Raw genomic sequence first — 26376 nt, 5'->3', positions numbered from 1 at the left:
ACTCCAAGTGACCACAGGCAGAAGTCTCAGATGGCTCAGTTTCTAAATTCTAATATTTTAAGTATTTAAAACCAACACTTGAAGAAGGTAAAATAAAGGGTCTTCTTTTGAAATCAGGATATAATATATGGGCCTCACAGGTAAATATTGACTAAAGGAAAAGAGAGATGACTATTACATCATGATATAAACCATAATTTTAAACTCAGGCTCTGTGTTACTATACATGAACTTTCTGAACTTAGCGAAAATTGACAAACTGACAAAGAGTTCATTACAGGAGATAAAACATGGTGGAAGCCAACCAAAATATATTTGAGGTACTTGAATTTCATTCTGAATTCCCTGCAGAGCCTCTCAACCCAGCAAAAGATACGCTCTTACTCTCTACTTTGAACATTTTTTATGAAAACCCTAAATAAATATTTTATTACATATATTTTCATAATGTGAACTTGCAGAACTCTTGAGACAGTGGCACTGAGGTTTTTATTCTATGAAAGAAAATAATGTACCTCAAAAGGTCAGGCATGATAGCATCTGATGTCAGGACACTGAAGACTAGTGTTATGTTTTTTAAAATGCTCCCTCTTAATGTCTATTAAAATAATATAAAACTATTCTTTAAAAATTAAAAAAGATAGTTTTCTATCTACCGGGGCAAAGGGGTCTCCCATGAGTTTTGAGGAGCAGTAAGAAAGATTTCCCCAAGGCCATTCATGCCTGCCCCACTTTGTACAGAGGCTGCAAAGCTTAGAGGAATACAAACATTCCTTTGAATGAACTGAGGAGAATAGCAAACCTCTTCACTCATGTAAAATACTAATAGACTAGAGCTAGGGCGTAGAGAGCAGTTTCCCAGCTGCTGCAACCACTTCTTAGCAGTGTCCTTGCCATATCATCAGGGGTGGGGCCATCCTCAAGGTGAGGTTGGGAGCCTCCTGAGAGAGTTTTGAAAGAGCACATGTGCTCTTAATTGCTGAGTTGTCGCTCTAGCCTCAACAATGGGCTCTGTTGCATAAACCCATGATGCACAGAATGAAGTCTCTTGTTGATGCCAGCATTAGGCATCCATACATGAACATTACTGCTTTTAAGGAGGACTGGGCCTAACGAAAGTAGTAGATACACTGATATGACAGGGGACAAAAGCTATGGGAGTGAGTTGAAGTGTAACTGATGGGAAAATAGGTAAGTGTTTTGTAATCTATGACAACTACATTAACATAATATTGGCAATGATGTTCATAAAAATGCTAATCAGGGCTGGAGATTTGTCTCAATGATGTGTCATTTGCCCATTGTGCACAAAGCCCTGGGTTCAATCCTGTCCCTTCGAATGCTAATCAGAATAGCAGGAATAACAACCTTTAAAATATATCTCTGTGCCAGGGCCCCTGTGTACAATTGACAAAACCACACCCAACAGATTGCAAGGATAAATCATCTGAGGCTAGCAGAGGCTGCAAATCCTGGCCCAACATAGCCCAGCCAGGAAGTGATGAACCCTAATTCCAAGCCAGCTTGACTCCTGAGCTTTTGTTTCTTGTATGTGCCACTCCCACTCCCTCCACATCTACAACCCCTACCCACAGTCATTTCCAGGACAAGATGAAACCTAATTTTCTGTCTCAATGGGCCACAGCTCAAAAGCCCTCTCTATCATTCATGACTCAAGGGAAGCCACATTCTTAGCTTTGGATTCAGAAGTCCTTTTCCTAGCCTTGTTCAGAGCCACACCCCTGTCCCTGAAGGCTCTTTTGGTTCTCACTGCCAAGCTCCTTAACCACTTGTAGCAGGGCCTGATTATGGAACAACCACTAAGCCATTAACTCCAGTTCTCTTTAATTAGAAGAGTAAGTCCTGGAAACCCCAGCAGTTCCTTTCTAAATCTCGAGTTGACGGTCAGCTTTAGGGGGAAGCAGAGTGCTTGCCTTAACTACCAGAGGCTTGGCCAGCATCGAGGACTGGCCAGCAGAGGTGGCGGAGATGGAGGCATTGGCTGGCTTTCCTCAGTTAGGGCAAAACTAGGCCCTTACAGACCTGGGTCACTTAAGTGTGCCTGCACCACTATTGAGAATGGGCCTTGGTGACACAGGACCTTCCTAGCCCCAACACAACACTCCTCAGAGAAAAATAGTACGTGATGTCATAAACTGAGTATTGTGTCCTCTCTGAACCCTAACCCTGAATGTGACAGAGTCAGAAGATGGGACTTTTCGGGGAGTGACTGGGCCTTGAGGTCAGAGTCCACACCAATGAGATTAGGGTCCTCATAAAAGAGATCCCTCTCACTAGTAGTGTCTTTGCTTGGAAAGCTCAAAGCCATAGGTTTGACCCTGGAAAGAAAGACTACCTCCCCTACTCCCAAATCCCAGTATCCAATACAATGGTGTCCTTGTCCCTTCCACCATGCAAACACAGGCAGTGATGCTGTCTATGAAGTAGGACGTGGGTTCTCACCAGACACAGGGCTTCCAGTGCCTTGACCTTGACCTTCCCAGTCTCTGCAACTGTGAGACACAAGTTACTGTCATGCTTGAGCCACAGAGCACTTTGTTGAACAGAGGCATGTGCTAGTGGGTCACTAACGAGCTGTGCCACTCCATCCTGAGATTACAAGAGTGTCTGAATCCTGGGGACTTCTCCTTCTCACTCTTCTTCTGCTTGTCCCACCCATGCCTTTGGGTCATGCCTCAGAGCTTTGCCAAGCTAACTTCTCTGCTAAGCCCACTTTCCCCGCACTGTTCAATTTACTCAGTTGTGGGCTTCCGTCTCTTCACTCCATTCCACCCATCTAGGCCTCTCTGAGCTCAGGTTGCACCAGTCTACTAGTAAGTGCTATTTAGCTGCCCCAAAGGCACCTCACATGACTTCTCCATAGCAAATCCATTTCCTATTCCTGTTCCAGGTAGTAGGATCCCCCCACCCAACTACAACAACAAAGGCACCTTCATGGAGCAACTGAACCCAGGACCCACTCAGGCCTCTGCTGACCAGTCACACTGCACTCTACTTTCCCAACTTCTCTCATCTTCCCAGACCTCTTTCCCTCATCCCCACTTTACTAGAATGACCATCATTTCCTTTAAGGAAGACCTTCCAAGTTCCTCCTTGCTCCCTGCCATTGCACACAGCCAACTGTCACACAAAAGACAGTGTGTGAAAGGAGCACAGGCCTGCCTATCATGCTTGGGATTCTGCTGCTTTGACTCTCCCACTCCTCTCAGTATACTGTCTTGTCGCTGCATGGCAACTAACTGGGAACCAACAAAATTCCTCCTCACATTCCTCACGCCTGTCTTTCCCAAGCCTGGAGCTCCAGCTTCTCTCTTCACCCCGCTCCCTCCCCCACCCCCTCCCCCAGTGTGTGTGTGTGTGTGTGTGTGTGTGTGTGTGTGTGTGTGTGTGTACACACACCACACTCTTCCCTCACACTCTATCTAATGGTAAGTGAGAGAGGGCTTTCTCTGGCAGGACTGTCCTGAAGACCTAGACCAAGCTGCACTGTCATCCCTTTCTGTGCCTTCCTACAGCTTCTTACTGCCTCTCCCCCAGCACCAGTTACCACATGCTCAGTACCAGCTGCTTCCCAGTCCTGCAATCAGCTTGAAGGACAAAGAAAAGGCTTGATGTATAGGCAGGTTTCACAACAACTGAAAGAGCAGGAAGGTAAAACAAAGGCCCTAAGGCAGCAGGGTGGGGACAGTGGCTGCTTGCTCTACAAGTTCCCTTGCAGCACCAGGTGTCCCTTGGTGGTTTGTGCAGAGTATCCAGTCCGATCCTTCATCCTTTAGGTGACTTCAAAGTCAGGACTTGCCAGTGTAGTCGACTTCATCCTTATATCCAATGGCACATATGTATTCCGCCCTCCTCTTTCAAAGCCAAAACACATTTCCCTAGAATTTTTATTTACTGCTCTAGTTCCTACTTAAAGGCTGCCCAGAACAAGCTCATGTCCTTAGGGGACAAAAAAAATCTGTCTAAAAGAAAGAGTGGAACAGGGTTGGGCAGAGAGTAGCAACAGCTGTGGCTGCTGTCAGCGGCATGGAGCTTCTGGAGCTCCTCCTTCAGGTGAGACACAGCTTGATTGTGATTATCCCACAATCCTAATACTCTTTGCAACACGTTCTTGACAATGACCACCACTCATTCAGACATTTGACAAATGCTGTAAAGCTCCTACCATGTACATGTCAAATATTTTTTCAGGGGCTACGGCATAGTCATAAAGAAGGACAGCAAGGTCCTTTCTATGGAGCTTGTATTCTATTGAAAAAAGAATAGCAGCAAGTAAGTCAATAACGAGATTAAGAAGTCTACTGTAGACTTTGGATGAAGTAACAACATGGGGGGAATGCTTGGCATGTCTATACCAAATCTTGCAAGGTAGAATGGCTGGCAGGGCAATTCAGAACAAAGGGCTCAGGGCAGGATGACCTTGAGGAGCTAAGAAATGCAGAGACGGTGAGGAGAAAGGAGAAGGTAGGACATAGACATCTAGTGATGCAGATAGGCATGCTGGATCAGGATGAAGCTTGTAGCTTCCATCTCAACTGTGATGGGAAGCCACTGAGAACAACAGCAGGAGACAAACAGACCTTACTTAACTGAGCACAACAGGTTCACATTCTCTTAGCTGCTGGCCTCACTCTGTGTACCATGGGTCTACTGTTGGGGTTTATGGTGATACAAAACTGCAAACAGTAATCCCAAAGAAGGGCTTGCTCCCTGAAGAATGGTGTTGCAAGGCAAAGAGATGAGCTGTCGAATGAGTCGTCTTCATAGTAAGCACAGGCAGAGGATGAGTGCCAGCATCACCTGCAGGACTCTCTTTCTGCCCAGCAGCAGATGCTGGACTTAGATGGGCTCCCATCCAGCCTGTGATGGGAACACACTGCTCTTGGGGATTACCCTCCTGCTCTCATGGCCAGTGTCTCCACCCTATAAGCCTTCAGAAGGAGAGAAAAATGGCTGGAGAGCTCAGAAATGATATGCTGAGCAGAGGCTGAGAGACGACAGGCTGCAAAAACAGCTTCACTTTGGGTAACTTATGCAGCCCTGGCCTTGCTTGGTTCTTCTAAAGTTTTGAGACAGACTAAACCTCTGACAAACAATTGGGTTTACATCACCTTGTAGCCACACAATAAACTCCCTCTTTTAGCTGGGACAAGGAAAGTCTCGCTGACTTTGGTGGAAACACTGACGGAGTTGCTAGGTAAGAGGGACAATTCAAATTGACGAATTCCAGTTCCATGCGGTATTTCGTTATGTAATCTCCTCACACAAAAGTTGACCACCGGGATGGCATGCCATGGCAGCACTCCATGGCCGTGACGTGGTGAGGATTTGAGGCTATTTCTTAAACTTAGAAGGAGTTGAAGTAATGAAAAATTCCAGGACACATAAATCTGAACGTAATGCAAGGTCCGTGTGCGTGAGAAGGGTGCTGTCTGGCACGGCTGCTCAGGTGCCCCTCAATGCCAGGCCTGGAAGAGTTTATACATTTTCTTTTACTTAAAAAAAATTTTTTTTTCTTTTTGCTACCCATCAAGGGGTTAAAGAGAACCTCTAGTTATAAACTCCTTAACTGGTGAGCTCACCTTCAGGAACCAAGCACTTAAAGAACCTTTCCCCTTCACTGTTAAAAGGACTCTATCAATCTGCAAGTACTCAACAAAACTGCCCACACAGCAATTTTTGTCATGTTCAATCTAATTCTCAGGAATCTCAGTTTAAATTTATACGAACAGCATGGAAGAGGAACACCCAGGTAGTAAATTCCACTTTTTTCCTTCCAAATGATTTGAGCAATGGTCTCCTTCATTAACAGGAAGGAGGACAAGGAGCTGAACATGTAAGGCTGGCACAGGCAATGTCTGGGAATTTCCAGGCAGTCTCCAAAGTGGGGAAAGCCTGGGTCATCTGGTCAGGCCTGGGACAGAGCAGCAAGCACACACATCTGATCCTTCCTCAATGCCAAAACAGTGAAGCTTAGGGGTGGGGAAGCACCCTTGAAGGTGGTTACAAACTCAGAGAGTAAAAGCAACAAAAGCCAGGGGAGGGTAGGTGGCTAAGGTGGAAATGGGGCAGATTGGTCATGGTTTAAGGGGTGCAGAACCAACTATTCTGTCAGCTGGCTCTTGTGCATGTTCACCCCCCCCCCCCATCCCTCAAACTTGCAGGCGTGAAGCCAAGGAAATAAAAAAAAAAAAAAAATGAGTAGGACAAAATACAGTTAAGCAAAACTAGGCACAAGTTTTTTAAAAAAAGAGAAGTCAAAGAGACAAAAGACGGTTATAGTTTGGTACAGAATGACAATGTCCCTAATGATGACTTCTGGATTTGGGAAAATGAGATTATTACTGACATTGTAGTCCACATTTGTATTTGTCTTCAGAGACATCAAAAACAAAAAACAAACAAACCAGGCTTAAAAGTTCTTGTAGAGAGAGATATAAGAAGAAGAATGATCCCTGAGTATGAGGGCTGTGGATTTTTCATGCGTAAAAGTAATTCTAATTTTTCCATGATAAATGCCTTTCTTGTTTAAGTTTTATATTACTTTTTAAATGCACTGACAAAATACTGCATTCACCCCAACTTGCTTCCATATGACTTTGAGTCCATGGGACACACACTGCTCCCTGCAAGCCTAAGCAGGAGGCCATGAGATGGGGTGCCAGCATCCTTGATAATTCTCTTGGTGGATTGTGGCAACTAAAACACTTTGCCAGCAGGCTCTGAAAAGGCAACCTCAGGCACTAGCAAACCCTGTCTAAGCAGAACAACTGTTTTCTTTTTTCTTTTTTTTTCCAGAACAACTGTTTTCAAGCCTGACATGAGACTCTAGTATGTATAGGCTTGTGACACTCACACCAAGCACTTTCGAACGTTTCTCAGGTGCTCATGCGAGCTGTCCCAGAGGCCATGCCTCACTCTACTGTACGGTGCAGTGAACACTGTATGATCACTCTTCCTCCATCCTTTTCTCTCTCTGCACGACCTTTCTTGTGCTATGGTTTCTGACACAAGGTCTCACTTAACCCAAGACAGCCTCAGACCCAACTTGCTGCTGTGTAGGTGTAGCAAAGTCTGGCCTGCATTTTTGATCCTCCTACCTCAGCCTCAAAGGGCTGGGATTCCAGCAGGCTCCACCACACTCGGCCATTTGTGGATTTTTTTCTAGTTTCTCCTATTAACAAGATATAATTATTAGTTTCTAAAAGCAAACTTTAAAAGACACATAATTTTATACATCTCAAAGAATATAGGTACCATTAAATATCTAGGCACTATATGCTAACTGTAATTATCCACTGCTTAATTCAGTCTAAATCTTCCTTTCACTTGAAATTAAAATTTTCTTTATCACTTTAAATTCTGAGAGACAAAAGCTCAACACTTTATATCTTAGTGATAAAAACTTGGACGGGCTCTTCTCTCATTACAGAGACACTTTGTGGGGGTACGCTATTTCTAGTGATCTTAAGTAGCTTTTTCAATTTCATTCATTTATTTCTTTGCATAAAGGAGAAACCATTTTCTGACTTCAAAGAATAAGACAAAGCAAAAAATTATACTCATAATTTATACATGGAAAATATATAAATCTGCTACAAGAATGGAATATCAACTGCTCTCTGTGTATGCCTGTACAAACCCCTTCTATAAGTTTCTTTGTGATGGTATCTATCACAGTAATATACAGTCCAGATTATAAATATTTTCTTAACTTTTTTGGTTTTTTAAAAAAGATTTATTTATTATTACGTATACAGTGCCAGAAGAGGGCATTAGATGCCCTTATAAATGGTCATAAGGCACCATGTGGGTGCTGGGAATTGAACTCAGGACCTTTGGAAGAGTAGGCAGTGCTCTTAACCACTGAGCCATCTCTCCAGCCCACTTTTTTGGCTTTTTGAAACAAGGTCTCCTAGAGATTTGCCCGCCTCTGCCTCCCAGGGCTGGGAGTACCACGCCAAACCTAATCTTTTTTTTTTTTTTTTTTTTTTGAATTTTAATATTTTTTCCTTTTTTTTTGTTTTGTTTTATTAATTTGTTCAGATTACAACTCAATTGTTCTCCCATCACTCGTATCCTTCCGTTCCCCTCCTACTCTCCCACCCCCGCCCTATTACCCTCCCTTAGGTCCATGTCCAAGGGGGATCTCCTCCCCCACTTTATGGCCGCAGGCTAACAAGTCTCATCTTGGTAGTCTGTCTATTTGGAAAAAAGAGACCTAATCTTTTAAGGATCATGTTTTTCATGCTCAGCTTTAGAAATCTTTGTCTCCCCTAGGGCTGCGAGGTTATTATTCTGCCATCTTCTTAATGTACCAGTGATTTACCTTTGCCATGTAGATGTGTCTCAGGGAGTTCATTTTTATGTGTGGTGTAAAGCAGGGCTCAAACCCACTCTTCTATATAGGCTACTCACTTGATCTAGTGCTACTTACCAGTCAAACCTTCTCGCCACTCCCCTGCAGTCAGAGCTGAGCTGAGAAGGCATGTGTACATGCAGGTGCTTGGGATTTTCTATTGTGTTCACATCTCAGCTGCTCAATAGCAGCTCCCCGTTTGTTCCTATAGTACAACTCTTAGTGTAATTCCAGGTTAAGTTTAATCTTTCTACTTTTGTAGTAATGTTAATTATATTCATCGAACACTTACTGTTTGTATGGTATAGTTCTACATCCCAGGGATTCCAGGGATTATTTAATGTTCCCAGCAATTCTGAGTAACTACTACTATGCTTGTTTCTAAGAATAGAGAATGTGGAGCTCAGAGAGCTCATTTTTCCCCTTGGAATAGGAACTCTGTTCTTTCTCATTTTGTTATAGTAGCTATAGTTATGCCCTATAAAAATGTTTCTCTATTTATTTATTTATTTATTATGTGGGTGTGCACTTTGTGCTCATGGCACACCTATGCAGCTTAAAGGACAATTTGCAGGAAGTTGTTTCCTTCCATCATGTTTGAGCTCTGAGAACTGAACTCAGGTCATCATGCTTAGCAGCAAATGCCTTTACCAGATGACCGTCTTATTGTTTTTGTTGTTGTTTGTTTGTTTGTATTTGAGACAGACTGCATGGTAATCCAGGCTGGCCTCCAAACTCCCAATCCTCTTTCCTCCACCTCCTCCTGAGTACTAGAATTGCAGGCATGCACCACAGTGCCGAGCTTGTAGTTTTATAGAAAGCACTGGTAGAATATGCTACTGCTAGCACAGCTAAAGATCGTAATTTTTGCAACAACAGATATGAAGGGGGGCCCTTTATTTTAGTTTTTCATATACTTAGAAATTCACAACTGGTAGAAACTTGCAACAATGTCTAGTTTAAACCACTACTTTATTGCTGAGGAAAGGATTTCAGGGACTCCCAGACATGCCTAAACTTCCTGAGGCCATAAGGGTGAAGACAAGGTGGGCAGCCCATTCTTCTGCAACTATTCCAGTGCTCGCTTTGGCACCCTGCAACGGTCTCTTAAAATGCAATGGAAGTGTTGGGTCACTGGGCCTCCCCACTGGCTTCGAGGTTTACCTTGGTGCCAGATTCCTGACTAGTGGGTGCCAGGTTATCTTGGCTTTAATGATCAAGGAACCTGGAACCAATCAGCAGAGCTGGACGCAGATGAACAGGCCAGGGTCCAAATTTGGTTTAACAAGGTGCACTGAGACATCCATGAAAAAAAAGAGAATTTCCAAAGCCTGGACCCCACAGAAATCAGGCTAGCAAGATTTGAATGGAACATAGGAATAAGACTTGGAGGGGTGGAGCTGTCTCTCCACTTAATCTTTCCACTTATATCCTCTCTCAAAACAGGAGTGCATTGGCATGTATCCCAGAAACCCACTTTCATGCCAGAGCCCTTGCGTGGCTATTCAGTTATTTGGATATTTTGAGTAAAGGTACAATTAAGTAAAAAATGATCATCTATCAAGGACAGTTAGAGTTGTTCAGTCACCAGTGTCCCCCAGATGAATGGAGAAGACATGTACTTCCTTCTGAGCTGACTGGACCTACAGAATTTTCCGTTGCTCCTCCCAGATTCATCAAGGGCCCTGCTACCAAAATAAGGGTTGTCTGTGATCGAGTGCTTGAGTTGTCTGTGATTTGCCTGAGGTCAGAATGCCCTCTGACATAAGAGACTTCAAGAGGGGAAAAAAATCAGTGTTTCAAAACTGGGATTAGAAATGACTTCCCATGGAAGAGGCGTAGGCGGAACAGTATTCAAAGCACAGGGCATCATGAAGATGTCAGAGACAAAGTCCAGAAGTGTATCTGAGCGGAAAATTGCCCTCAAGTGGAAATTTTCTCTTCCAAAATCTATTGAAGAGTGAATAAGGTTCCCTTCTCAACACAAAGAACAGGTTTTATACATAGTTTTTGGTGAAATTAAATGGTACGTGTAGGTCTTATGTTTTAAAGATACACATGGCACATTTTCAGGAGATGAAAGATTATACTTTCCTAATTAGGGATGAGTTGCCTCTCGGCCCAGTATTCAATTTTTAAGACAAGCACCCAATTGAATCACAGCATTTTAGGACTCACTTCATGGAAGTTGATGGACCAGGGAGGAGACTAGCTTGTAGGCAAAAAGATTACGGAGCGCTCAAGTCAGGCACAAATGTCAGAGGTCTAGAAGGCCCATATGGGAGAATCATGACAAGGCCAGTAGATCAAAAGTCAAGAAAAAAGAACTCCAGGTGAAAACAACAGGAGGGGTGGTCGGCCACTAAGCCAGCCGGTAGGTAATCACATTGACTCTGAAGGGCCTGAGAGTACAGGCCTCTCTCAAAATTTGCTGGGGACTGGACACTCAAAGTTCTGCTTATAAAGTAATTCAGTAACTGAACACATTTATAAAATACAGATGTATCTGCACACAATCTCTGCATATCCTCCTCTAATATCACCTCTAGGTACTTACAAACCCAGCACGATATAAATGCGCTGTAAATAGTTATTGGCTGTATTGCTTAAGGAAGAATGATGAGGGGGAAAGCCTACATGTTCAGTGTGGACTCAGCTTTTAAATCTGTGTTGGATGAGCTGCTAGACAAGACGTGACAGTGCAGATGCTGAGATACACGTGTATTTGGCCCCGGTGAGCCAGCCTTGCAGGCATCCATACAGTAGTACCGAGATACCAAAGACTAACTGGAAAGCTTGATTCCCATTATGTGACTGATGTGGCAAGAGCTTGGGGCCCACCTTTCTAGCCCGTGTCACCAGAGCTTGTGAGAGGGCACTGGGGTACCTTCCAGGCATAGTAAAAGACACTGTTCATAGTAGTGGGAGCACAAGGGAATGTGGTTTCTTTCAAGCTGCTGATGTAGCAGAGGATGCTGGAGACTCAGTCTTTTACCACACAGTACAACCAGATGACCTGTTTCTCTTACACTGCCAAGGCAGTACGCTAACAAGATAATTCATTTATTGTGGTTTGTAGAGCAGGCACAGGCACAGGAACATTCTTCTCCAAAGGAACGAGCCTCCCTAGTAATACTCTTCCCAGGAGGGGTCAAGTCCTGAGACAGACTTTTTACAAAAGCTACCTAAGGTCTTTTTAGATGCTCTTAGGTCTAGACTTCTAAGGGGCAGAAATGAAGGTGTTGGTGCTCACAATTTGGACCTAGCTTTGATTGCAGGGGACAGCAGGCCACTGCCTTCTCTAACTGTCTTCAGTTGTGCTTGAGGTAATGAACAAAGGTTAAGGGACCACCCTTGAAGTGAAGTGCTAACAGGGGCTGTCAACAGCTGAAGCCAGCAAGCACAGGAGCATGTCCACAGGGAACAGGTACACCTTTCTCCCCAGGTGGTTTTTGGGGTATATAGGTTTCTTCTGTTTAAAAAAAAAAGCCACTCCTCTTTTATGGTGTGGTCCCTTGTAGTAACAACTTCTTCTTCTTTTTTTTTCTTTCGAATCTTTTTTTAAAATTTTATTAATTTATTCATATTACATCTCGATTGTTAGCCCTTCCCCTGTTTCCTCCCCTTCTTCCCTCCCTCCCACTTCTCCCCTTCTCCCGTAGTAACAACTTCTAAACAGCCCTGGGCTTACTTGTGAGGAACCAGGACAGCACAAGGTACATTCCAGAGTTAAGTGGCACTTGCATAGTTTCAGAAAAGTAGCACAAGTGGAAACCCCAAAGCCTAGAGAAGGGAACATTTGGTGCTCTGTGTAGAAAGCTGTGATGGGATTAACAGCCAAAAAGAGCTGGATAAGTAAGGTACATTCTTCAGGGTGCATTCGAGGACCACATTAAGTACACGCTGAATTGTGTCTTTCATCTGGTTGATCTTTGAGTGGAGGGGAAGAAGAGAAGGAAACATGTTATAGTTAAACCTTAATACTTGACAATTGTATGATAAGAAACTTTCCAAATCTGTTTTAGTTGTTGTAATTGTTGAACTTTTCTTAATACACTTTTTGCAATTAGTAATAAAATTATGGTCTAAGCATCTGATTGTATGATACTGATGATTTCTGAAATCTGTTTAATGGTTTAATTTTCTTTTTAAAATTCATTATTTATAATATTTTCCTGTGTGCTGAAAAACAATACTGTAGGTTCCAGCAGCTTCTGACAGAGCTGCCATGCATGCGGAGCCACTGTCCAGGCCTTGGCTACTCCTCCTCCCTGTGCCTGCACCCTCACAAAGCCCTGACTGCTTTTGTTCTGGTGGTCCCAATACGGGCAAGAGAACCCAAAGTGTGTGCATCATGGCTACAGCCAGCTTTCTGCAGGAGAGCTTTGTGACAAAAGGGAGAGAGCCTAGTTCACCACATGGACATATAATAAGTACATTAAAGAAGGAAAGTCTATGCCAGTTGACACAACCCTTGGTTTACTAAACAGGAGATGGGAGCCCAATTTTAATCTTTTGAAATTACACCTCAATTAATGGCTGGTAAAAATATATATCAGGGAAAATTATGTTTTTTCAAATTTCTGGTTGCAGAGTAATCAATGAGTTCAGGTTTCAATTCTTCTTAGTTGTTACAGTACTCACAAAACAAAGAAGGATACCGGCTAACTCTTTTTATTTTAAAAATTATATTTCTCATCGTGTCTTCTGTGAGTAACTTTTTCATATGCTGGTATATCCTACTTTTGTAATTACAATGTCCAAGGATTAGGGATTTCCATTCCTTCCTTTTGCAAAAGATTTCAATATTCCAACCTATTAAATGAATTTGGAGGACCAAATTCTTTTTTTTAATATTTTATTAATTTATATATATTACATCTCAATTGTTAGCCCATCCCTTGTATCCTCCCATTCCTCCCTCTTTCCCCCTACTCCCCTCCCCTATGTCTGTGACTGAGGGGGACCTCCTCCCCGTGTATATGCTCATAGGGTATCAAGCCTGCTATCCTTCCTCTGAGTGCCACCAGGCCTCCCCATCCAGGGGACGTGGTCAAATATGGGGCACCAGAGTTTGTGTGAAAGTCAGACCCCACTCTCCACTCAACTGTAGAGAAATGCCCTGTCCATTGGCTAGATCTGGGTAGGGATTTGATGCTTACTGCACATAGTATCCTTGTTTGGTGCCATAGTTTGAGCAGAACCCCTAGGCCCAGATCTGCCCATCACAGTGTTCTTCTTGTAGGTGTCTAGGACCCTCTGGATCCTTCTATTTCCCCATTCTCCCATACTTCTCTCACCTAGAGTCCCAATAGGATGTCCTCACATCTATCTCACTTTCCTGGTAGGTGAAGACTTTCATGGGACATGTCCCTTGGGCTAGTGTCTAGATATAAGTGAGTATATACCATTTGACTCTTTCTGCTTCTGGGTGAACTTATTCATTATGATCATTTCTAGTTCAATCCACTTGTCCACAAATTTCGGGAATTCCTTGTTTTTAATAGTTGAGTAGTATTCCATAGTGTAAATGTACCACAGTTTCTTTATCCATTCTTCTACTGAGGGACACTTAGGCTGTTGCCATGTTCTGGCTATTATGAATAAGGCTGCTATGAACATGGTTTAGCATATGTCCATGTTGTGTGCTGGAGCATCTTCTGGGTATATTCCAGGGAGTGGAATAGCTGGGTCTTGAGGAAGCCCTATTCCCATTTTTCTGAGATAGCGCCAGATAGATTTCCAAAGTGGTTGTACCAGTTTGCATTCCCACCAGCAATGAAGGAGTGTTCCTCTCTCCCCACATCCTCGCCAGCATGTGGTGTCGCTTGAGTTTTTGATTTTAGTCATTCTGATGGGTGTAAGATGGAATCTCAGTGTCGTTTTGATTTGCATTTCTCTGATGACTAACGACGTTGAGCATTTCTTTAAGTGTTTCTCAGCCATTTGATAATTCCTTTGTTGAGAATTCTGTTTAGTTCTGAGCCCCATTTCTTAATTGGGTTATTTGGTTTGGTGACGTTTAATTTCTTGAGTTCTTTATATATTTTGGATATTAGACCTTTGTCAGATGTAGGGTTGGTGAAGATCTTTTCCCAGTCTGTAGGCTGTCACTTTATTCTGTTGACAGTGTCTCCTGCTTTACAGAAGCTTCTCAGCTCATGAAGTCCCATTTGTTAATTGTTGACCTTAAGGTCTGGGCTGTTGGTGTTCTGTTCAGGAAGTTGTCTCCTGTGCCAATGTGTTCCAGGCTCTTCCCACTTTTTCCTCTAACCAATTTAATGTCTCTGCGTTTATGTTGAGGTCTTTAATCCACTTGGACTTGAGTTTTGTGCATGGTGACAAATATAGGTCTAATTGCATTTTTCTACATATAGACATCCAGTTAGACCAGCACCATTTGTTGAAGATGCTATCGTTTTTCCATTGAACAGATTTGGCTTCTTTGTCATGGAGGACCAAATTCAAAGGAACTTTTTGTGTAGTGAGTTCCTACTCAAGGTGTTTGGAAAACAAACTTATAAAGTGAATTTCTTGTAATGTTCTAAATATTTATCAAATAACCAGCTATTTCCTGTAGAAAGATGGGATGTAGGCATTGACTTATTATAGCATGACAAAGCCATATGGCAGAGCATAGCCTTTGCTTCCATGGGTTGGGATGGGATATGAGGGGATGACACAATCTATGTGGCAGGGGTCACAGCTAGTGACTAGGGCGCCTTATGGTCTGTGACGTAGTGCTATTCATCGTTAAGCTGACACTAGCCAAATTCCTAGAAAGGGAGTCTGACCCACATGCTAGATTATATTAGTATAATTCAGGTCTCAGTTCAGTAACATTTCATGGGCTTTTGTTTTGTGTCTTAGACTAAGTGCAAAGTTAGAATAAACTAAAAAAAGGCAAACCTAATGGTTAAGTTTCCCATTTGTATTTTATTTTCCAGAATACTTTTCCTCATAGTTATTTTTAAGAGATTTAAAAATCACTGTAATTTATACAGAAAATAATAACTGTATCTTATATTTAAGAAGCATAATATGCATTTTCTAACAGTAAATGTATAGAAAAGCTTATTAGAGCAGATATTGGCTATGTGGCTTAAATTTTCTGTAATTTTACCAAACCTCTGGTCTGTTTAAAGTATTATTTTCTGAGAAAAGTATATGAAATTAACCCATAGCAATAAAAATTCTATCAATTCATCTTTGTATTTCTGTTAAGTTTTGTTTTATATGTTTTGAAGCCAATTCTTTGTATGTGTTTAGTGTTATTGTATTTTCTTGAAGTGGGCCTTTGTGATAATAACTTAGTGAGGCTTTCCATGTACTAATACTTTCTGCATTGAAGCCTGTTTGATCTATCCAAGTCCGAGCTGTCAGAGGCTGTGTTACACTGTAAGGTTTAGCAGTCCTCATTATCCTCGGAATAGGCAAACTAAATGTGTGTGTTACATGGACTCATCTTAAAATGCATTTCTAAGGTCATCTACATTTTTTTCTTGTATATGTATCTTGATGATGCGTACAGGTGCTTGTGGCAAGCAGCTCCTCTGGAACTGGAGCAGCACACACTGGTCAGCTGCCTGACAAGGTACGGGGAACTGAATAGTACCCGCTCTTTACTCTGAGCCATCTCAATAGCCACCCCGGCAGCTTTCTTTTTTTAAGTTTTCACTCTCAAATTTAGGTCTTAAAATGTATATAAAAATATAAGACAAACTTCTGATACACTCATATACTAAGGGAATTTTATTTTGCTCAATGTTGATAACTTGACAGAAAGACTTTAGTTGAACTTCATACTGTGAAAATGGTCAAACAAAAGAAAGCCTTATATCTACAAAAGACTTTATAAACAAGTATGCTATCAAACAAGGTTTTTAAAACTTGCCCAAAGATCCACTTCAGCACCTGAATTTCCTTCCATCTCCTCCTCTAATTGGGTAACAGCATTAGAAACAATAAGCAAATAAACCAAGACAACTACACTACCTTACTTTAACTGTAAAGAAATGCTAAAAAGCAGTGGCATGGGTTACAGGGACATATGACACTCGAACCTTCAACTCTCCATAATCTCTTCATAAAATCCAACATATTTTTTAAAAAAGAGAGTGAAGGAAGGATGGACAAAGACATATAATTTAAACATAAGCAGTTAGTTGGAGCATGTATAGCAATTTCAAAGTAGATATTGGAGATAAATGAGACACCACAGAAGAGTCAGTTTCCTGACAGCTACAAGGTAATTGGTTTCTGCACACTCTCACTGATACAAGGTTAGGGTTAGGGTTAGGGTTAGGGTTAGGGTTAGGGTTAGGGCTAGGGTTAGGGCAAGGGTTATGGCTAGGGTTAGGGTAGCCAATGTGATTCCAGGGTTGTTTTTTTTAAAACATTAGGTTATATAGTGGGCAATGTGTTTATGACAGCAGGGGACAGAGAAGAAACAAGCTCAGAGGGAAGCCTGTCCTACAGCTCTTGTGGGCACACAGGGCAGACAGTGATGGAAAATCCAGCAGTCTCCAATACAGAACCAAGAGCAAGCAGGTCCCTTTGGATTTATGAAGACAGATGATGAGTGAGGACAACCTGGCTCACAAGGCTTTCTGAAGCTCTGCTGAGAGGCAGGAAGAAGAGACAGGGCAAGAAGCAGTAACATGACGACAGCACAGACTGCTCCTTTATGTGCCTCAATAGAGGGAGTGCAGGTTCCTGAGCTGTGGCAGGACTGGGCTAGGCTCAACAATGAAGGACAATATCTAAAGAACACTGTGTGTAGGATCCTTACATTTGCAGTGAGGGAAGAGTGTTGGCCTGGCCTTGGGGGCTGTGCTAAACATCTTCTCATGCAGAGGTTCCACGACTTTATTCTTTTCTTCATGGTGGCAGATCCAGACACTCTTAACTTGGCCTTTGGCTTTTTAAAACTGTCACCACCCAGTCTGTGCATCAGGCTCTCTAACCTATGCCTGGTACACAGGGATCAAGGTCTTGCTAGTTCCTACTTCCCTATGCTTCTAGAGGTTATCAGCTATGACAAGAATCTCTTGGCAAGTGTCACTCATAATTTATGGTGAAGTTGCTGAAGTAAGAAATGAACGCCTCTATGAACACCTCCCAGGAACTGCTTCTCATGCTGGCTCCTGGCTGACTGCTGTGGGCTTCCTGCGCATTCCTAGTAAGAGAATGGAATGAAAAGCCTACGATGGTTCGTGCTAATTTTCAGTTTGCCAGGACTTGGAATCACCAAGTAGACAGGTCACCAGATACTGTGAGGGATTATTTAGCCTCTGGACATGTCTTTGAAGTAACTGTGTAGTGAGAATTTTTGATCTCTTTAAAAAAACACAGAAATGCTATGGGAATATATTTTTACTTTAATCCCAGGTGTGGGATATGGGGGACTGCTTCAGACTGTCCACAGCGGCTGACTATGATTTGCCTCGTGCTCTAGCAGAGGTGTGATTTTGCCAGCTGTAGATAGTTTCTACAAGTGTATGACATTTGGGTTTCTGGGACTTTTGAGAGTGTATATAAATGCTAGAGCCCTGAGAGTGGCTGTGGCAGCTGCTGCTGGTTGCTGGTTGCTGGTTGATGTTGCAGCTTGTCAAGTGGTCATGAGCAAAGAAATTAGAAGAAATTGAATATCCTGATGGCAAAGATCAAACTTGCCCCAAGGAATGCTAATGCCCCTAATCAGCAGGAGGTAGTCTAACAATAACAATGCCCTGTTTCCCCTATATCCTTCTTTCTCTCCTACCTAGTATGTGTGTGTGGGGGGGAGTGGAACGGGATTGGCAGGGGGGATAAATATAGAGAAGGGTGGAAGAGAGAAAAAGGAACCCACAAAGTAGCAAATGTTGGCTACAGAACTGTATTGATTAGATTAATTATGGTAGAAAGACACACACATAAGTGGACAGTATCATTCTTTGGGCTTGGGTCCTGGACTGTATAAAAGGGAGAAATTAGCCAAGCACAAGCATTCATTGCCCCGTTTCCTGATTGTAGATATGATGTGCCTAGTTGCCTTAAGCTCCTGCTGCCCTGATACCCTTGCCATGATGCATTGTGCCCTCAAACTGCAAGCTGAGATAAACCCTTTCTACCCCGAGTTGCTTTTGTCAGGGTATTTTATCACAGCAATAGGAAAATAAAAGACAGCTGGGCAATCAAGCAGCCTTGATAGGAGAAAGGTGCCTTGAGAGCAGAGGAAGACTGAACTCTTTTGAGATATGTAGGCTGGAAGACATCCATTTCCTCATGTACTATCTTTTGCCAGGGGTGGGGCGGGCAGTGAGGATAGGTAGGCAGGTGCCTATGCAAAGAGATGGGTGCTTTGGTTTGAATTCCATGCTTTAGAAATGGGAACAGCCAGGAGGAGACAAAAAAGATGTGACTATTGGTACCCAGATGGACATTCCATTCAGATCCCTGATTAGTCATGGATAAAGTCTAAATTCTGATTTTCATAAAGCATCAAAAATAATTGGATTTAGATTTGTTCACTTATTTTTCTTATTCATTCATTCATCTTTTATTTCATTCATTACTTGCTCATTCACTCATTTTTTCCCTGTGGTTTTAATATTTTCATGAAGTTGTGCAACTATCAACCAACCCCAAATAGAAACCAAAGTTCATTAGCAGCTGTTCCCCATTCTTGTCCATTCATTTCTAAGTCCTGACAAGGATAACCCTGCCATGTTCAATGACAGAGCAAACATTAGAGAGTACAAATTACAAAACATCCTGTAGAATTGTGGGGATCCAGAAGCAATTAAAGTTTAAGGTCCTGCCTGACCACTTGTTCTTTGACACTTAGCGAAAAGCAGTAAGCGAAATAATGGGGACTTATTATCCAGATGCTAACTCTTCCAGTACAGATGAACTTGCTAGAACAGCTTGCAAGGCAGGGAGCCACACAGCCTAGACCTCACAGAGGCAAGAGGCTCTATGACATGGCAAATGGATTCACACCATACTGGCCACAAGACAGGAGAGACTATTTCGGACTCTTGGCTGAGATGCTGTGATGTAGAAGAACAGTGATAGCTCTTGTTTAGAAGGGTTTTCACAGGAGACACTGTATTTGTGCTGCAGGGCACCGAGGAACATTAACAGGATTGACAGATGGAAAACTGCAGAAAGATAAGAATATTTCTGATTCTTCCACACCATCTTATGGCAGAATGGGTTACCTTTAAGGTAACAAGTTAAAATGCAATCTGGATACTCAAAAAATGGATACTGCAAGGGTTATTAAGAAACCAGAGGGTGAGCTTATAACTATGGTATTCCCACACTAAAGTGGTGAGGTCAACTGTGACGTGTGTTGCAAGAAATCTGTTACAATCATAAAATACCAAACAGGGATTTGCTGTCTTTAGATTCTGGGATATCATTACAATACCATTTTTTATTAAACATTTTATTAAGCAAAAGTGAAAGAATCCACATTGCTGGAGAGCATTCCTTCCCCTTAGGTGTGTCTTGGGCTAAAGGAGTGAATCCCAGGTCAGATGAGTGGTGGAAGCTGCTTTGGAAGAGAGGTGGAGGGACACTTCCTCCTCCTTTTAGTTAATTTTAATACTTTACACAATTGGTTACCTGTATTTTGTATCTGATAGGAAAGACCGTGGCATACATTGGAACTCTATGAAAGGGAGTGTGAGCACTGGAAGGCTCTATCTATCTGTAAATTGATTTTTCACAGAATAGCTATTCAGATGATTTCTGTGAGACCAAAGGAAAACATAACTTTTATACAGTATTTTCTTTAAATAAACATAATTATGTAAATTTGGCTAGAAAACATTTATTTGCTTTTTAAAACAGTAAATATTTTTTCTTCTAAGTAGGAATTGACATGAACTGGTAACTAATGGAACCTGAACTTAGCCAACACCCTCCCAATCCAAACTGGACTTGCCTTTTCACTTTTCATCTCCCTGGATAAATGATCCTGGCAGAACCAACTGTCACAATGGCCAACTGTGGAAGTGCCACCATAAAAATGCTTGACTGACTACCTCGGGCCTTTCCCAAGACTTCCCTGGTTTCTTCCTTTTGCTGCTGCCTCACCAAATGCACAGATGTCAACTGTCTCTCTGGAATGCAAGAAATACCAAATACATAGAAGGATCTGATCACCTGGTACCGTGGGTGACTACTGGGCAGCTTGTGATTTCTGGCACCTCATAATTTTTTACTACAAAGTTTTTTCATTACAAAGCTATTACCACATTATAAAATTTGGAAAGTAGAGCAGAGAGGAAAATTGCTCGTGATCCCATCATCCTAGGAAGCTCATTCTCTGCCTTTGGGTGTGTTACCTTCCCCCAGGGCTCTCCTGTTACAGTTTTATGACATCACCTGTTCAGTTTATCTATTCTATTGTCAATAGGTTAGCAGCAACTCATGTAACTGCTTATGATGAGACAGGCAACCGTGATAGCCTGTCCAAACTCAGCATGTTCTGACTTTCCAGTTTCTACCTGTGGACAGATAGTTCCCCATTATCCAGGGTGAGCCACCTCTGTCTTTTCTTTCTCTATTCTGCCATTTGTTTCCACAGATTCTTCTCTTCCCCATTTCTACCTTACATCACCCATCATGATCCTTGCCCCATCTTCAGTGCAGGTCTGTATGCCTACACTTGTAAAGTTTCTCGGATCTTCTTTTTTTTTTTTTTTTTTCAGTCTTTTGATAACTTATTTTGCCTGCTGTGCCTGAATTTCCCCTGAACAATGTCTGTGTGGTTTTCAAAGATCTGCCAAATAAAGAATATTACTTGCCACTAATCTGCTTTTCTTGTAGTTTTTTTTTTTTTTTTTTTTTTTTTTTGCCATTTCCTTCATGAAACCTTTACCCACATACTTGCCTACTAGACATAAAGTAGCTCTGCAGAGTGAGCAAGGAAGAACATATGCTAGCTTTCTTGTTCTCCCTGAAAGTTTAAGAGTTTGAGGCTAGCAGAGATAGAGAAACAGGTATTAGACTTTTGCCATAAACATCTATAAAACTGGAGGGAATACACGGAGCAGCTGTCTTCAACCACTAACAGAGAAGAGCTGTAACACCAAGGGGAGAGAGGCCCAGCACCAGCAAGCTTCTACTAGGACAGGGGTGGGAGTGGGGAGAGGGCACTGTTCACACTGGCGCTTTGGAAAGTGGGATCTGCAGAGAGCAAGCTTACTGAAGCCACTGTACACAGCAGAGACTGCCCAAACATAAGGCGCTGGCTGGGCCAAAGTTGGCTCTTGTAAATATGATGCTCTAATTTTAGATTATGGAAACATATAACTGAGAGTATGTGCTGAGGATACAGCTCAGCAACAGAGCATTGCCTAGCACAGAGCAGCCTCATCCACAGGATTATTGGGGGAGAGGGGTGGAAAGCTCCTACTCAAAGAGGCTAAGCAGTTTTTTGCAACGTGTTCTGTCTCTTTGCTTATGCCTACTCATTCTCACTGCTCATTGCATCAGAGAGGGAAACACAGAGGTTTGCATCAGAAGAAGACAAGGGCTGAGTACTTTGGAGGTGGGCAATCAATGCTCTGTGGCAGAGTAAAAGCAGAAGGATGCGCCTAACTCATTGGTATACTAACAAAGGCCACGTTAGTCCAAGGTAATTCCCAGGAACAGCCAAAGTCACTGTAGTCACCAAGGTACCCCTGCAGAAAAGGGCCAGAAACACCTGGAAATGCTATCTGCACGGATGGGGGTGGGAACTGACGGTTTTTTCCCTCACATTTTCCCACAGATCCTTTGAAAATCAGCTGCTGCTCTTCTTCCTACTACAGTCATCCCTGACTTTTCTTTTTCCCAAAGAATGTTTAAAAGGCCCTTAACAGTCAGCCATTCACACTCTTTTTTATAGGCAAAGAGCTACAAGGAACAGTGGGGCTTCTGCAGGTCAGGCCTAGAGAGCCATGTCTCAGGAGGGTGTGCCTGCTGCCCACTACACAGCATGTCTTGAGAGAGGCCCCTCCATGCCAAGCTTGAAGGAAACACCAGTCTCTCTTGAGTACAGCCCGTAGGGAGTCTTCCTATTATCCCTCATACCCAAGCTAACAGGAGGGCCGAGGCCTAGAAGTAGCTCTTCTGCTTTCATGGCTGCCTCTTTTAGGACCCACAAACAGCTAGTGACAGAACGTTTCCTACTCTCTCCCTCTCCAGAGCTTCCATGGGACCTTAACTTTTAGCTTGAATGAAGCAATTCCATCCTTGTCCATTAAGCTACCTACAGAACACGAGGAAGCCTGACATGGGTATGCTGCATGTGGGCATGCAAGTTACTCTTTATACAGAGCAGCAGAGGAATGTCCGTCCTACCGTCAGCGAGCGGCCTGCAGGAGAGGGCATCATCGAGGTCTCGAGCAGTTGATGGGTCAATGGTGAAGATACAGTCTTTTCTAGGAAAGATGGAAAACAGAATTAGCACAAGCAATCCACTATCTTAGACTGTTAAAGAGCAGTTTGTTTTGCACATAAGGAAGAAGAAATGTGAGACTGGGAGAGAAAAAGATGTGCTCATTCCTCTCTTCCTCTCTGTGACTCGACCCCAACTTCTCCTTGCCCTGAGAGAGAACAGGCGTCACTGGGCATCCAGGAGGTGGTTTCTAGGAAAGAAGCTTCCCAAAAAAGAATTCTGTTCCAAGAAAGACAGGTCCTCTTGGTCAGGTTCTCTCTGGTGTCTAGTATCTAATATCTAATTGTGTATATGTACTACATTTTCATTATCCATTCATTAGTTGATGGACATCTAAGCTGATTCCCATTTCTGGCTATTATAAATAAAGCAATAATGAACACGGGCATGCAATTTTCCCTGTTATAGGGTACAGAATCCTTAGGAAATCTGCCTAGGAGTGGTATAGCTAGATTATGCTGTAGATCTACTTCTAGCTTTTTGAGGAACTTCCATGCTGGTGTCCATAGTGAACGCAACAGTTTGCATTCCCACCATCAGTAAGGTGTGCCTTTTCCCTTACATCCATGCTGTCATCTATTGCATGTGTCTATGTATGTATGTATTCATTCATCCATTTGTTTATTCACAGTTTTTAAATCTTAGCCATCCTGACTGGTGTACGATGAAATCTTGGATAAATAGTAACGGAAAGTCCCAGGAAGACTAAGTTGATTGTGGCTACACAGTGACAGACTGTACAAAGGGGAGAACCTTGAACTTAGTTTACAAGATAAAGGAAGGACACATTGCTCCTTGCTCCATTTGTTTCATCCATAAAACCTACTCAAATGCTTCATGAACATTACTCAATAAGAACACTTGTGTAACTAAATCTGACATGTCACATGGGATAACAGGAATGGTTTGGTCCTTTTATTTCATCATAATGATGTCATAAGATGCTGAAAGAATGTACCTCTAGGTCAAAATAAAAAAATTTTTTTTAATGCTGTTAGTTTAGGTGAGACACAATTCTACTGAGGATTAACTAGTAAATTGTGTCTTTGTGAATGTCTGGGGCCTCTGGGGCATTCATTTCTACAAACACAATGAATGAATGTTAATGCCTATTGGGACATTTCCAGCCAGAAACATTCATTGACAAACAGTCATTGGCAATACAGTATGACCTCTGTGGTTAGTTTGTATATTTTCCCTCTTGCTTTCTCACAGTTGGTTTCTGAGTAAATTTCTAGTTTACTCCATCTTTTTGATCTGCTCTTAAACCAGAAACACAAAATCTAAATTAAAGTGAACAATGAGGGACAGTACTAAAGGGTCTTACTGTGAAGATAAGCTGAGCAAGCGGTACTTTGGGACAGGAGTCTGCATGCAAGCATGGCCTGTCACCTGCTTGTAAATGGCCTGAAAGCCAACGTCAACTTTATGTGTATCGGTACTTTGCCTGCTTGCTTATATGTGCATCACTTGTGTGTTTGAAGTCTGCAGAAGCCAGAAGAGGGTGCCAGATCTTGTAACAGTTGTGAGCTGCCATGTGAATGTGGGAATTAAACCCGGGTACTCAGAAGAGCAGCTCTTAAGTGCTGAGCTATCTCTCCAGCCCTAGTTCTACATTTTTAAATGGTTGAAAACAAATCAAAAGAGCATGATTTCATGGCACATGAAAACTGTATTAATTCACTTATGTAAGTTCAGATATTGCTTGATTGGGATAGGCCCATACTTTTTTTTTTTTTTTTTGACACAGTAGCAGAGTTGGCTAGTTGTAACACAGGCAGTATGCTTAAATGTTTGCTGTATGAGAGGATGGGGTGTAGCTCAGTGACAGAACCTCAACGCTCAAGGCTTGATCCTCAACACTGAAGAACATTATTACTACATGCTCTAGATAGAACGTTGATGACTTTACGTTAATGTTTCTAATGCATTAAATGAAAACATTCAGTCAATGTTTGTATATGCTGGACTTATTTTCTAATTATAAGACTTCTTAGTGCCTTTAAGTTGGTAACAGCAGTTCCTGCCAGATGCATTTGCTGTCAGACTCATCTGCCTCTGGCTCTTTTCTGTCATACAGCATCTCCCTGAAGCTGGGTTCTGCAAGGAGATCAATGACCTGCTATGGGGCATTCCATACAGACCTCCAGCACAACCTTGGCCTACAAGAGGCTTTAGCAGCACAGAAGCTTGTCCTGAGAGACACTGTAAGAAGCCAACAGGGGACTATAGTGCTCGTTGCATGAAGGCTGATGGATACAGGAGCCAGTCTGACCATTTGGTGTTCTTTTATGAATTCTTATGTATAAAGTTGGTACAATACAAGCAAACAGTCTTGTGAGCTGATTTCACAAATGCATAAATTTTTATGTTTTATATTTAAGTTTCGTTCTTTACTTTGGCTCCTAGGAAACTTAGAAAAACCATCTGTAACTTGCTTCTAGAAGACATTTGTAGTTTCTAGCTTCTACCTAATTTCCTGTTCAAAGATACCTTTTGCCCCATTTCCTAATTAAAGAAAGTGGCGGTGGGGAGGGGGGTAATAAACAAATCCATATACTTTAAGATGAGGCTGATGAGAGCCACACAGTATGAACTCAGAACAAACTTCTTGATAGAGTCAAACTCAGAATACTCCCAACAAGGATTTGTTTTGCAGGAGTGGACCCTAGACTTGCCCACTCACTTTGGAAAGCAAAGCAGTAATGAACAACGAGTGTCCCTGATAACCCTCAGTCCTCAGTACTGAGACCCACTGATTTGACTGTCATCTCCACAATTAGGAACCTGCCATGACAATACGGTGTGTGAGGGCTCCTTCTGGCTGTGGGCCACAGTGGCTGAGAGCTGGTGGGTGTGGACGAAGGCGCATCACATCCTCTAGCTACTTCACTCCATAACATGCTTGAGATTTTACTGGCCCCCTTTTTGGAAGGTTTTGGTCTCACAACATGCAAGGAGCAGCCTGGCCTGCCAGCTTTTAGAACCTGTGAGACCAAATATTTAAAGAGTTCCGCAACAATGGTTAGAAAGAAGCTAAACCTGACCCACAGAAAATAAAGTGCCAGGTGGGGGAGGGAAAGAATGAGACTCCAGGAGGTTGCAGAATTCCAATTCTGGGCAACAGTTATATAACCTGAAAGCACGTGACTGAGGGGTGAGCAGAACTTTTTAAAGGGACAGTAAACTTCCAAGACAGTTTGTTTTGCTTGAAGCCATGGGTTCTAGAAAAGAACACATGAAGAATAGTTAAGCGCCTTCTGTATTCCTTATGATCTAGCCAAGAGTGCAGGAAAGAACTACACTGAAGATATTTTCTGCTCCTTTGTCTTTCACATCCTCTAGGTGAGCCTGTCTCCTGTCCCTCCAAGATAGCGTCATCTCTAACCCTTTCAGCTGGAAGCAGTTGCCCAGTCTCCACAGCACTTGGTCATTATTTACCTCACTAGATTTTGGCCATGACTCCTACCAATTATCACAGAAATTTCCCCACATGGTCATGGTTATTGCCAGATTAATTAGCAGATACCAAGTATATGGTCAAAACCCTTTATTAGCT

The 26376-nt window shown here is 42.5% G+C and overlaps 1 protein-coding gene across 3 annotated transcripts in view; it reads right to left on the bottom strand.

Annotated features, from left to right (window-relative positions):
- Dis3l2 (DIS3 like 3'-5' exoribonuclease 2) overlaps positions 1 to 26376 on the bottom strand; it is a 303393-nt gene that overhangs the window by 93387 nt on the left and 183630 nt on the right. For all 3 annotated transcript variants that reach the window (XM_051154243.1, XM_051154242.1, XM_051154244.1), the window contains one exon: positions 22721 to 22800. In XM_051154243.1, the coding sequence (XP_051010200.1) occupies positions 22721 to 22800 (80 nt within the window). The remainder of the gene's footprint in view (positions 1 to 22720; positions 22801 to 26376) is intronic.

Source organism: Acomys russatus, chromosome 12 (genome assembly GCF_903995435.1).
Source record: "Acomys russatus chromosome 12, mAcoRus1.1, whole genome shotgun sequence".
NCBI lineage: Eukaryota > Metazoa > Chordata > Mammalia > Rodentia > Muridae > Acomys > Acomys russatus.
This window is presented reverse-complemented; position numbering and strand designations above follow the sequence as displayed.